General features: G+C 39.3%; 1 protein-coding gene across 15 annotated transcripts in view; it reads left to right on the top strand.

Annotated features, from left to right (window-relative positions):
* Positions 1-12,454, top strand: part of gramd1bb (GRAM domain containing 1Bb) — a 217,938-nt gene that overhangs the window by 191,223 nt on the left and 14,261 nt on the right. For 14 of the 15 annotated variants that reach the window (XM_037540024.1, XM_037540022.1, XM_037540027.1 and 11 more), the window contains 7 exons: positions 6,594-6,678; positions 8,052-8,155; positions 8,273-8,368; positions 9,338-9,418; positions 10,274-10,389; positions 11,051-11,219; positions 12,080-12,275. In XM_037540024.1, coding sequence (XP_037395921.1) covers positions 6,594-6,678; positions 8,052-8,155; positions 8,273-8,368; positions 9,338-9,418; positions 10,274-10,389; positions 11,051-11,219; positions 12,080-12,275 — 847 coding nt within the window. The remainder of the gene's footprint in view (positions 1-6,593; positions 6,679-8,051; positions 8,156-8,272; positions 8,369-9,337; positions 9,419-10,273; positions 10,390-11,050; positions 11,220-12,079; positions 12,276-12,454) is intronic. The other variant, XM_037540029.1, reaches the window with a different exon arrangement.

Genomic DNA, 12,454 nt, shown 5'->3' on the forward strand with positions numbered 1-12,454 from the left:
GGTTTCCTCCGGGTTCTCCGGTTTCCTCCCACATGCTGTCAGGCCTATTGGACATGCTACATTGCCCCTAGGTGTGAGTGTGTGTGTGTGTATTTAGTGCGAACCATTGTCACCATTCATTTGTGTTAGTTCATTTATCCAGATGTTTGTAAGCAAGTTTGATGTAACTGAACCCTTACAAGTTTCTGTTCTGTGAGGGTCACCGAAGACACACACAGGCATGACATCATATAGAAACAGTTCCAAGTAAAGGCCCTGTGTGTGCGTGTGTAGGTGTGTGTGTGTGTGTGTGTGTGTGTGTGTGTGGGTGAGGTGAATGACTTTATTGGAGAGCTGCTCCTGGTACCAGCCACTGACGGCTCTTATTGTTTGTCCTTACGGTTAATGGATAACAAACTTTACATATTCATTACCTGAGAGGACACAAACACACACACACACACACACACACAAACTCCATTCATTAGAAACGCAGCAAGCACTTTAAAGGGGAATTCCACCATTCTTTCCAAAATTCTGCATAATTCCGTCGTTGAGATGTAAACATAGCCATCCAGAGTGGATGAATATGAAATGCTTCAACTTAAAGCCTCATATTTCTTTACAGTAGTGGAACATTGCAGTGGAACCAGGGACTGCAATGTCTGCAATGTAACTATGCACATTTTATTTAGTCCCCTTCAAAGCAAAACCCTGTATCTACATCTTGTTACAGAATTTGAAAATAGCCTTTACAGCTGTGTTAAACGTCCTGATGAATGGAGCAACACCCTGTGCAAAGTCTGCGTACTGTTGCTGTCACAACTGAACCTTCGTATCTTTACAGGAAAAGGAAAAACTTTCTCACCTTGTAATGTAAGTCAAGGTAATCCGATTTTTTTCAATGGTCCGTTGATCATGAAATTCAAACACAATGCAAAGGATAACTGGAATTCTCAAATTATGCTAAAAAGGTAAATGGCAAAAATGGAAGTGCAATGTTTTTGCGTGAGAGCTGCAGTGTGTTGTATTTTGGATGCTGGTCGGTTATTATGCTGACCACCACCAAAACCTTACGTTAAAAGTACGGAATGGCTTTGCCTTTTCCCATAAGGTTAGAATCTTGGAGATCATTCTCAGCACTGCAGTGATACTGATGTGGTGGTGGTGTGTTAGAGTGTGTTGTGCTGGTCTGAGTGGATCAGACACAGCAGTGCTGCTGGAGTTTTTAAACAATGTGTCCACTCCATTAGACACTCTTTCCTTGTAGATGTAAAGTCAGAGACAATAGCTCATCTGTTGCTGCACTAACACACCACCGCCACGTCAGTGTTACTGCAGTGCTGAGAATGATCCACCACCCAAATAGTACCTGCTCTGTGAGGGTCCATGGGGGTCCTGAACACTGAAGAACAGGGTAAAAGGGGGCTAACAAAGTATCAGAGAAACAGATGGACTACAGTCTGTAACTGTAGAACTACAAAGTGCAGCTATACAGTAAGTGGAGCTGATAAAATGGACAATGAGCGTAGAAACAAGGATAATAATGTTATTCCTGATTGGGGTACTATTATGACTATTCCTGGTAACATCCCATCTTAATGTCATAATTCTATGACTTTATTCTCAAAACACGATGACTTTTGTGTCAAAATTTTATTATTTTATTCTATTATTTCTATTTTTTAAGAATGGCCCTTAAACGATGTTGTATAAAATAGTAGTAAGTAGTAAGTTTTTTCTTTGGTACTAGTTGACCTCACAACACACTGCATGAATGGGTTTTAAAAATGCATATTATGCCAAAACCTTCTTAAAACTGCCATAAAACAGACATAACACTACATATCCTTAACCAACCTCAAGCAGTAGCTTTCTATAAGGGAGCTTTTAGAGGCATTAAACTCTTCAGACGTCTGGTTCCTAACACTACCACTGTAAACAATTGACTGACTCTGTAAGTTTCACACCATATCACTCTGAATTACTTTGTTTACATCGTCACAATTTAATTACACAGAATCACACAGTGGAATTCCCTTTTTGACACTCAAGTAAGAGTTCTCGGTCTCTTCTTATCACTTTGCTGCACCTTTGCTCCATCCTACTCACTGTGCAAGTTCCATCTCAGCGTGATCCAACATCATTGGTTGTTTTTTTGAGAATTTGACCTTCTGGATCATTGACAACAGGAATTTAAAGACAATAGAACCAGTGCAGATCATGGGTGACGATGTTAATACGTCCTGGGCCGCTCCTTAGAGAGAGCGATAAACAGATTGAGGTTTAAATCGACCCCCTGAAGTGCATGTATTGTGTCCACTGCCCCTGCTTTGAGGAGAAGAGGTTGCGGTCAGTTACCTTTAGACAGTGTTGATGAAAGCACATTCTGGAGACATTTTAAAGGAGCTTGGAATGGATGGACAGGCACAAAGGAAGTGTCCTAAGACTGCTGCTTCTCTTCCATAACAACCTGCACTGGTCAACAAACCACTGAAAGCTTGCACGCACAAAGCATGACGTTTAGAAGACCAGAACGTCTCTGGAGGAGACATTAATGACCATGTTGGACATCTAACCAAACTAGACTTTGCTTCTGGTTGCTATTATTGTAGTTTGACGTCTCTGTCCAGATAACGAGAGAAGCAGAAGAGAACAAGAGGCAGAGCTACAGGTAGGTAGAAAGGAAGACAGAGAGAAGGAGGGTCAGTAGAAAAAGATAGATGGTCATGGGAGAGGCTAGAGCGTGAAGGATTGAGTCTTGGTGCTGCAGGGCACACACTAAGCCAACAAGCAGCAAAACAAACTGGAACAAACCCCAGTATAATAACGCATCTGTTTGGGCTGGGGTTACTATAGGGCAGTGGCCACTGTGCGTGCGCGTGTGACAAACACTGCAATCATGTGGCGCTAGTCAGCACAAGATACCGCGCTCATATATAGTGGCTTCCCCGAGTTCTCCGAATGAAACCAGGTGAGGAGTGCTGACCGGGGAACTTCTGTATGGATGGTTCTTAGGATGAATTAGCTTTTCGGACCAGTCTGAAGATTCCTGAACGTTTTCTGTATAACCCACTGGCATCTTTGTTGCACAAAAGCGTGAGGACATTGAGAACTTGGACCACACTCGGACCATTGAGGTCAAAAGATTGACCATTTTAAATCTAATGTTGGAGTACAGAGTCTTCAGTATACGCTAGAAGACGGTGTGCATTGAGGAGCATTTGGACGATTTAGGACTTCAGGTTTGAGAAGCTGAATCCATAAAGAAATTCTTGATACTGCTGGTGAATTGGTGACTGTGGGTAATGAAGTCTCTGACGGACGGTCCCCAAAGGGACTGGGAGGCCTTGCTGGAGGCGGAGGAAGCCCTGACTGGGTGGTTGCTTCAGGGCTCAGCCTGGGGAGACCCCTGTCCCTCAAGCTCCCCTGAGAGTTGGACAGAGGAGGAGGAGGAGGAGGATGAAGAGTTACCTGCTGTGAGTCATCAAATTTATGATTGGATGTCTTGCAGTTGCAAATGTTGGGGGTTTGGGTTGATGGTCTGGTACTGAGGAGTCACTAATTTGGATGAAGGGGAAATCTAGTGGCGGAAATCGGCTTAAATCTAGTCCAGTATTTCTCATTTTGAGATTGTTGTAAGAATTTTAGAAGATTATTTTACAATTTTTATAAACCACATTTAGGATTTTAGGATGTTTTTTCTAGAGATATTGTCCTGTTCTATTGGGATATTCTTGAAAGAAGCAAGATTATCTACCAATAGAATGTGGCTAAAAGATTTTTTGGTAACACTTACTATGAATGTATGTAAGCATCTATAAACACATTCATAACATACTATAATTCATTCATAATGCGTCATTAACCATGGCTATAAATATTTACAAAAATGCATTACACTTTATAGCCATGCTTATGATGCATTATGAATTGTTAACATAATGCATTACAAGTACTGTTCATAACACATTACAAGAGGTCATAAGTTGTATTTGTCCACTCTAAGTAAAGTGAAGTGTACTGTACTAAAGCCTCCTCCAGTGTTAAGAGTGAGGCTTCGGGTTGAAGTATTTACTGAAACACTAAAACACACACAATAAAACTCATTACAGGCTTCAAATGTCAGAGTTTAAACTAGTGCTGCCATCAGTGTTTTACTCAATGAGGGAAAGTCAATGTACCCCACTGTTAATGTACACCACCGTTAGCCTGGCACTAACTTAACACTGCATATCCAATAGAAAGCAAGATGAAATTAGCATTAATGTACTGTAGTGTAGTGTTACAGGGTTCTAGCGTTTGGTGTTAGAACCAGAGATAGGGGCAAGTTACAATGACAGCAATGAAGAAAAAACTGTCAAAATTGTAAAAAAATAGTAAATTACAGGTCTATACATACAAACCTTCCAAGCCGCTTAGCCTTCTGGGTCGTGGGAGGAGCTGGAGCCTATCCCAGCAGTCAGCCAGAAGGCACACATCAAATAGGGATAAAATTATAAAATTGATTGTAAAGGAATAACTCAGCAGTCGGGACAAAGTAAAAGCTGATAATAAAATAATTCATATTAATAAAATAAAATCATATTAAAAGTGAACTAAAATCAAAACCATTGCAGGCTGAGTGGATGTGGTTAGAGACTCAAAGTTTACATCAAATATTGACACCAGTGATGTATTCCAGCTGGTGATCTGTAGCTAAAATTCTCAGATTTTCCCAGTTCAGTTAGAAATAAAGGCTCTGCGCAGGTTCATTTCCTGTTCTTCAAGATACAAACAACGTAAATGTTCCTGCAAAAGTACAACAGTGGTTTAAAGGTCTAATTGTGAACCTTAAATAGGTTTTTCCTGTCCCTCTTTATATTAAGCATCTAATAACTGTGTAGTTATACATGAATAACTTGTGGAATAACACTGTAACTACTGATGATTCAGTCACTGTTACAAACTACAGCTTATGTCATTACACAAGTGTGTCTTCTACACAGGAACTTTCCTGTAGTGCAGTGTTCAAGCTACACTTTATAATAAGTGGAAAGTTCCTGTGTAGTTATTATGTAGTTACTGTGTAATAATGGCGTGGGAAACTGCTAATAGACTGTTTTGGTGGTAACGCAACACAGTTAAGTTACATGTTAAGATAAGGGGACGTCTGCTGTTCTGTCACATTACAGGATGGTTTAAAGCTGAAACTGGTTACAATATCACAGCACCAGCAACATAGATGCTAGGTAGACGTTAGGAAAGTAAAGTCTTAATGTACGTTATTAGATACTTCCTTTTACTGCTGGGAAAAAAAAAAAAACTTCTGCAAAACTGCTGTTTCAGTCTAATTACAAATGTAATTACATTCATGTTATTACCATTGTGTAATTACATGAGCGAGAATAGACTGTTACAACTATTAAGGTACACTCGTGTAATTACATGAGGCAAAACTGAAGCTGATACATGTGTAATTACATAAGGTGTCCTTCTGTAATCCATCTGTAACAGTGACTAAATCATGAGTAGTTACACTGTTGTTGTGTATGTTGTTCACATTTATTAGAGGCACTTAATATAAAGTGGGGCAATTTTTTCCAGGTGAAAAGTGTGTATTTGTACATTTTCATAACCTAAAGCTTTAAAACAGAACTTAAAAGCCTGGATATGAGACAGGTGTGTGGAGTCAATACAACCTAGAACAAAGTTTCAGTAGATTTTGGTACAATTATGTTCCCTGACTAAAGGTACTGAGATGGACTCTTGAGGGTCCCACCCCAGTGACAAGAGGGGAACCGCCCCGGTGACAGTTTAGCGCCTTTATTGAGAGGGAACAGTAAAAGCTCTCAGCACCTGAAGGGTGATCCAGTCACTAGAACGAATCAGATAAGCTGCATTATTTACACTGGGCATTTGTGTGACGTGCGATGCCGTATGGCCAGTGTGTGCTTTGAGGATAAATCGTGGAAAATTGGGGAAAACTGTGCATTTGTTTTGATTGCAAACTGTTCCTTCATGTACCACCCTCACCTTTGGACTTGGAAGGATTCCCCCATTATAAACATATCAGTTTCCATCTAGTTATTTATTTGAGATGACGGTGACTCATCTGCACATTTATTCCCTGTATGAGAGGAGTTACTGAAGAAGCAGGCAGATAAGATAGTGCCAAGGTTCACTGTTCACATGTTCCACCCAGGAATGTGCCCACAGGGGCTGGCACTGTTACTAATCACAATGGCATTTCCAAAGGGTGGTTTTTATTGATGATCTTTCACGGATCTGCTGTCATATTTTCTGCTGTGCTCATGACACTGAAACCTGAAAATGTATTAGAAATGCATTAATAAGCTGTAATATTGTGTAAGATTTTCAGTAGTGTGGAACTGCTGTTGTTTGCAAACTGCTGCTCTGTGTCCGTTCGTTCATTTGTTCATTCAGCCTTCTTTGAAAGGAAAAGGTGGTAGATGAGTGCAGCTGGATGGGTGAATGGTGAATTTGGAGCATGAACGAATGAGGTGACTGTGCACGGCTGCTCTGCATTCAAACATCAGGCCTGTTGCATCTGTTTTAACCAGTTAGCGTGAGAACCAGATTGAGGTTTTTGTGTGGGTTCATGTCTCGTGCAGGTTCTCAGCCCCACCTATAAGCAGAGAAATGAAGACTTCAGAAAGCTCTTCAAGCAGCTGCCGGACACAGAGCGCCTCATTGTGGGTAAGAGGACAAGCATAACACCTTAAAGAGGACAGGAACTGGCCAAAATTATGTGGTCACCCCTTCTAATTACTGAATTCAGCCACACGCTTAGGCGTGACGGCGAGGTGTCCACATACATTTGACCATATTGTATATTTAAAAAAACAAAAATGTTTTTCTTTTACTCGATGCTAAAGAAAACTCTGTAGGGGTGCTGTGTTGGCAAATTGTTAAATGCAGATTTTTACAGGAGCCAGTTAACAAAAATAAGCAAATAAACAAATAACAATAACAAGACATGTTTATTTCCTGAAGGAAACGCAGAATGATTGCACAGCTTAAATGGTTCCCACCACCTTAAATCTCCTGCTACCTTATAGCTGCTACCTTAAATACAATGCCACCTTAAATACACTGCTACCTAAAATTTCCTGCTACCTTAAAAATGTGTTTGTGTGTGTGTCTGTGTGTGTGCGGTGTGTTGAGCATGTGTGTTTGTGTATTTGTGTCATTGTGACACAAAAAGGTGCCAAAACGATAATAATAAATAGAATAGGTAGGTACCCTACATATCGAAAAAAGTTTTTAAAAAATTAAATATTATTAAATAAAATAAAAATGTAATAAAAATGTTTTAAATTAGACGTTAAAAGAATTTAAAAAGACATAGCATTCATTAAAATTATGCCCTTTGGCTGTTGTTCTGTGTTTTATTGTTTGGGTGTAACGGGGAGCGAGGAGGCGGACGCCTATGCGGAGATAAGCAACGTTTATTGTACGCAAATCCAGGGTCATAGTCAAGACGGTCCAGGATCATAGATCCAACATGGATAGATTGGGGGACAGACTTGACAAACCAGAGTAAAACAGAACCAACAACTGTACATAGACCAGTACGAACAACACCACTACAACCAACAGTACAAACACCACAGCAGATAACAATTCAGACAAAGACCAGCAAACACAAGGGGCAAACACAGGGCTTAAACACAACAGGGCTGATGAGGGACAGGTGGAAACAGTCGGGGTGGAGTCATGAAACGAGGGGGCTGGACCAGAACAAAACGCACATGGGCTAAACCAAAACACAAACACATGGACAGGACTGGGAGGGGCCAGTTGTGACATTGGGTTTTATGTGTCTTATGAAAATTATTAAATTAAATTAGTGAATCTTTTTTCTTTAATATGAACAGTAAAATTATTATTTGCAAAAGATGTGTCAGATATTTTTAAAACATACTTTCCAACTTTACATGTGGAACAGTTACCTCCACCTTAGTAGTGCTAACTGCCCATTACTATATAATCAGAGGTCAATTACCTTTTTTAGTTCTACATTAATGCATGCAACACTGATGATGCATATTAATATTTGACTTTTGTAGACTACTCCTGCGCTCTGCAGAGGGACATCCTCCTGCAGGGACGACTCTACCTCTCTGAGAACTGGATCTGTTTCTATAGTAACATCTTCCGCTGGGAGACGCTGGTGAGTGTGTCATTAGGTTTTTTATTTTTGTCAGTATTGCTTTTATTTGCATAATGAGCTAATAACGTGGTGTGTAATATCTGAGTATAAGGGTCTGGTGTTTCTGTGCGTGTGTAGCTGACAGTGCGTCTGAAGGACATCTGCTCCATGACTAAAGAGAAGACAGCACGACTCATCCCCAATGCCATTCAGGTGTGCACAGACACGGAGAAGGTAAGTAGCCACGTTACTAACAATGAGACAAGACCACGTCTTTTCACCTGCACAGACTTTTAAATAACGTATGAGATGAGCTCTCTGCCAGTAAGGGTGGACAATATGATGATATGGTTACTGTGATAAATTATGTCCTAAATGTATCCTGAATTTTGTCAGTACTTGAGTAAGTACGTTTCATTACAAAGTGAATATAAATAGACCTGCTTAATTAGATTTAGTGCAGTGAAGTTTGTAAAACATTGAGAACAAAATAATTGTGGTTATATGATAATTATTATTATTTATGGATAGTAGTAGTAGTAATAGTAGTAGTAGTATTATAGCTATGTTGAGCCAACTTTCAAAGCTGCTTGGACCCCGCAAATCACTACTTATGACAATATTTATTATTATTATTATTATTATTATTATTATTATTATTATTATTATTATAGCTATGTTGAACAAACTTTTAAAGACAGCTTGGACCCCGCAAATCACCACTTGTGGCTATATTTATTATTATTATTATTATTATTATTATAGCTATGTTGAGCCAACTTTCAAAGACAGCTTGGACCCCACAAATCGCTACTTATGACAATATTTATTATTATTACTATTATTATTATTATTATAGCTATGTTGAACAAACTTTTAAAGACAGCTTGGACCCCGCAAATCATCACTTGTGGCTATATTTATTATTATTATTATTATTATTATTATTATTATAGCTATGTTGAACAAACTTTTAAAGACAGCTTGGACCCCGCAAATCATCACTTGTGGCTATATTTATTATTATTATTATTATTAACAAAAAAGTAAATATTATGATGTATACTGTGTTTTCCATCTGATTTGGTTGATTATCTTCAAATCATTAGATGACACTTAATCTCTCATATTTTCGAGTATTTTAGATGGGAATCAGTAATGCCTGAGTGTAATGCAGTAATGCTTTCCGGTCTCTTTCTCTAGCACTTTTTCACCTCGTTCGGGGCAAGGGACAGGACGTATATGATGATGTTCCGGCTCTGGCAGAATGCCCTGCTGGAGAAGGTGAGTCAGGTGCCACTATTGCACCTCAGCAATCAGTAGTACTGTTCCTAACTTCCCAACTGAGACATCAAGAATAAGTGAAAATATTAAACAAACTTTCTACTGTTCTCTCTGAGAAATGACAGATTACAGTAGATGAGATATTGATGGGCAGGTCGTGGCTTTTTGAGCCTTTCAGTACAAATATTGACTTTTTTTACTTGATTTTCAGACAATGTAGTGACTCAGAGATTGTTCCTCATTCATAAATAATGCAAAGGATATTTGTGAAATAACACAATAACACACACATTTATTAAAAACAAAATATAATAATTATATTTTATGCTACATATACAGTACTGTGCGAAAGTGTTAGACACCCAAGATACATTTTCAAAATCTATTTATTTGTGTAGTTTATTTGCTGAGAAAACTGTTAATATTTGAATAAACAAAAGTTATAGAATATTAATTAATAATGATTATATATATATATATATATATATATATATATATATATATATATATATGAATAGTGGTTTTCTGGATGTTAGATTGTTTAACCATTTTCAAGCCTCTCCTCGAGGAAGTCCAGTATTATATGTTGACCAATCAGTGCTCAGTAAATTGTGCTCATGACGTAATTGATGATATTAACAAGTAATAATATGTAGTATACAAGTAAAATATATTTGATTATATTTCACTTGCTCACTTATCTTACCACTATTATATATTATAAAGTGTAATTAAATATATAATGTATTAATACGTTTATAGATAAGTAAATAAATAAATAATACTTGTTTATATTTAAGAGTTGTTGAGGGACATTTATTATTATTTATTTATTATTATTATGCCTCTCTCCAGCCACTGTGTCCTAAGGAGCTGTGGCACTTTGTCCATCAGTGCTATGGCAACGAGCTGGGGCTGACCAGTGACGATGAGGATTACGTCCCCCCCGACGATGATTTCAACACAATGGGGTAAACACACAACACACGCATACATTACACACAAGTCACATACACTTGGGTGCATGCATGTATACACACACACACACACACACACACACACACAAACACACACACACAGAGTTATAGATCCACCAGACATGCAGTGCCACATATAGTCCCACAGACACACAGTGCTGCTGGAGTTTTTAAACACTGTGTCCACTAACTGTCCACTCTATTAGATACTCCTACCTTGTCAGTCCACCTTGTAGATGTAAAGTCAGAGATGACAGCTCAGTTTGTGTTGGTCATCCTCTAGTCCTTCATCAGTGGTCACAGGACACTGTTGGCTGGATATTTTTGGTTGGCGGACTATTCTCAGTCCAGCGGTGACACTGAGATTTTTAAAAACTCCAGCAGCACTGCTGTCTGATCCACTCAGACCAGAACAGGATAAAAGGGTCTAACAAAGTATCAGAGAAACAGATGGACTACAGTGTGTAACTGTACAAGTTCTACAAAGTGCACCTATATAGTAAGTGGAGCTGATAAAATGGACAATGAGCATAGAAACAAGGAGGTGGTCATAATGTTATGCCTGACCGGTGTATATATTGCATACATAAGTACACAAAAGTGGACTCTTTGAACTTTCCTTCATGTTTCAGCGTTTCTTGTTTCTGTGTTTTAGGTACTGTGAAGAAATCCCAGCTGAAGAGAACGAGGTCAGTAATGATAACTCATCTAAGAGCAGCGGAGAGAATAAGCCGGACAGCAGCCCTCCATCCCACAAGAGGTCCATCACACACTCCACCCTTAACTCCACAACTCCACCCAGCAGCACCGACATGCCACTGTCTGTGAGTACACACACACACACACACACACACATATACACACATTATCATTACTGACCTCATTCTCTTCAGCTGTGTCTGATCCACTCAGACAAGCACAACACACACTAACACACCAGCACCACGTCAATGTTACTGCAGTGCTAAGAATGAGCCACCACCCAAATAGTACCTGCTCTGTGATGCTCACGGGGGTCCTGAACACTGAAGAACAGGGTAAAAGGGGGCTAACAAAGTATCAGAGAAACAGATGGACTACAGTCTGTAACTGTAGAACTACAAAGTGCTCCTATACAGTAAGTGGAGCTGATAAAATGGACAGTGAGTGTAGAAACAAGGAGGTGGTCATCATGTTACGCCTGATTGGTGTACGTACATACATACACATGCTCAGAGATACCCTCATTACAAGAAACATTAAGATGCACTACTGAAAGAGCAAATTAACAAACCTTTAACAGGGAATTCTGCCTTTTTTTGTAGAAATTCTGCTTAATTCAGTCATTAACATGTAAACAAAGTTATTCGGATTTGTAGAGAAACTTTTCCTCTGAATTCTTTACAGTGGGAGTGATAGGAACCAGGAGTCACAGTGTCCACAATGCAAATATGGCCATTTTATTTATTATCCAAAACCCCCAGTTTTTAAATGTAATGTTGGTGATGGCAAAATAATAGTACATCTGAAGAAAAACACAAATAAGCATTGTTTCTACTAACTTTCAGTAGGAAGGCATTGAAGACTACTGTGAACAATTTTGGAAGCGAAAATTTTAAACTGGGTGGAATTCCCCTTGTAAGCACACTGAAAGACTGCAGATGTCCTGCTGTATGTTGTAAACGATGCCCCCTGTTGGTTTCAGTTTGACATTGCTCCTGAGGAGTACACAGACTGCCTTGCTGACAGTGAGCTGCTGCCACTGCCCCTGCTGGCGGAGGAGAGGAACTGCGAGCCAGGAGGAGGTCAGCTAGGCCCAGTGCCCTCACCATCACTCGACTTTAACGATAATGAGGACATACCCACAGAGCTCAGCGACTCCTCAGACACACACGATGAGGGTAGGCATATATATGTATATACACACATTAGGTCTGACTGTATCTCTCTTGTGAGGACCTCCATGGACTTCTGTATTACTGTAGCAAAGTAATACTATACTACACCTAAACCTAAACCGACTATATGGCCAAACCTAAACCTAAACCTACTATACTACGCCTAAACCTTAACCTCAGTT

This window comes from Pygocentrus nattereri, chromosome 7 (assembly GCF_015220715.1).
Source record: "Pygocentrus nattereri isolate fPygNat1 chromosome 7, fPygNat1.pri, whole genome shotgun sequence".
In the NCBI taxonomy this organism is placed as follows: Eukaryota; Metazoa; Chordata; class Actinopteri; order Characiformes; family Serrasalmidae; genus Pygocentrus; species Pygocentrus nattereri.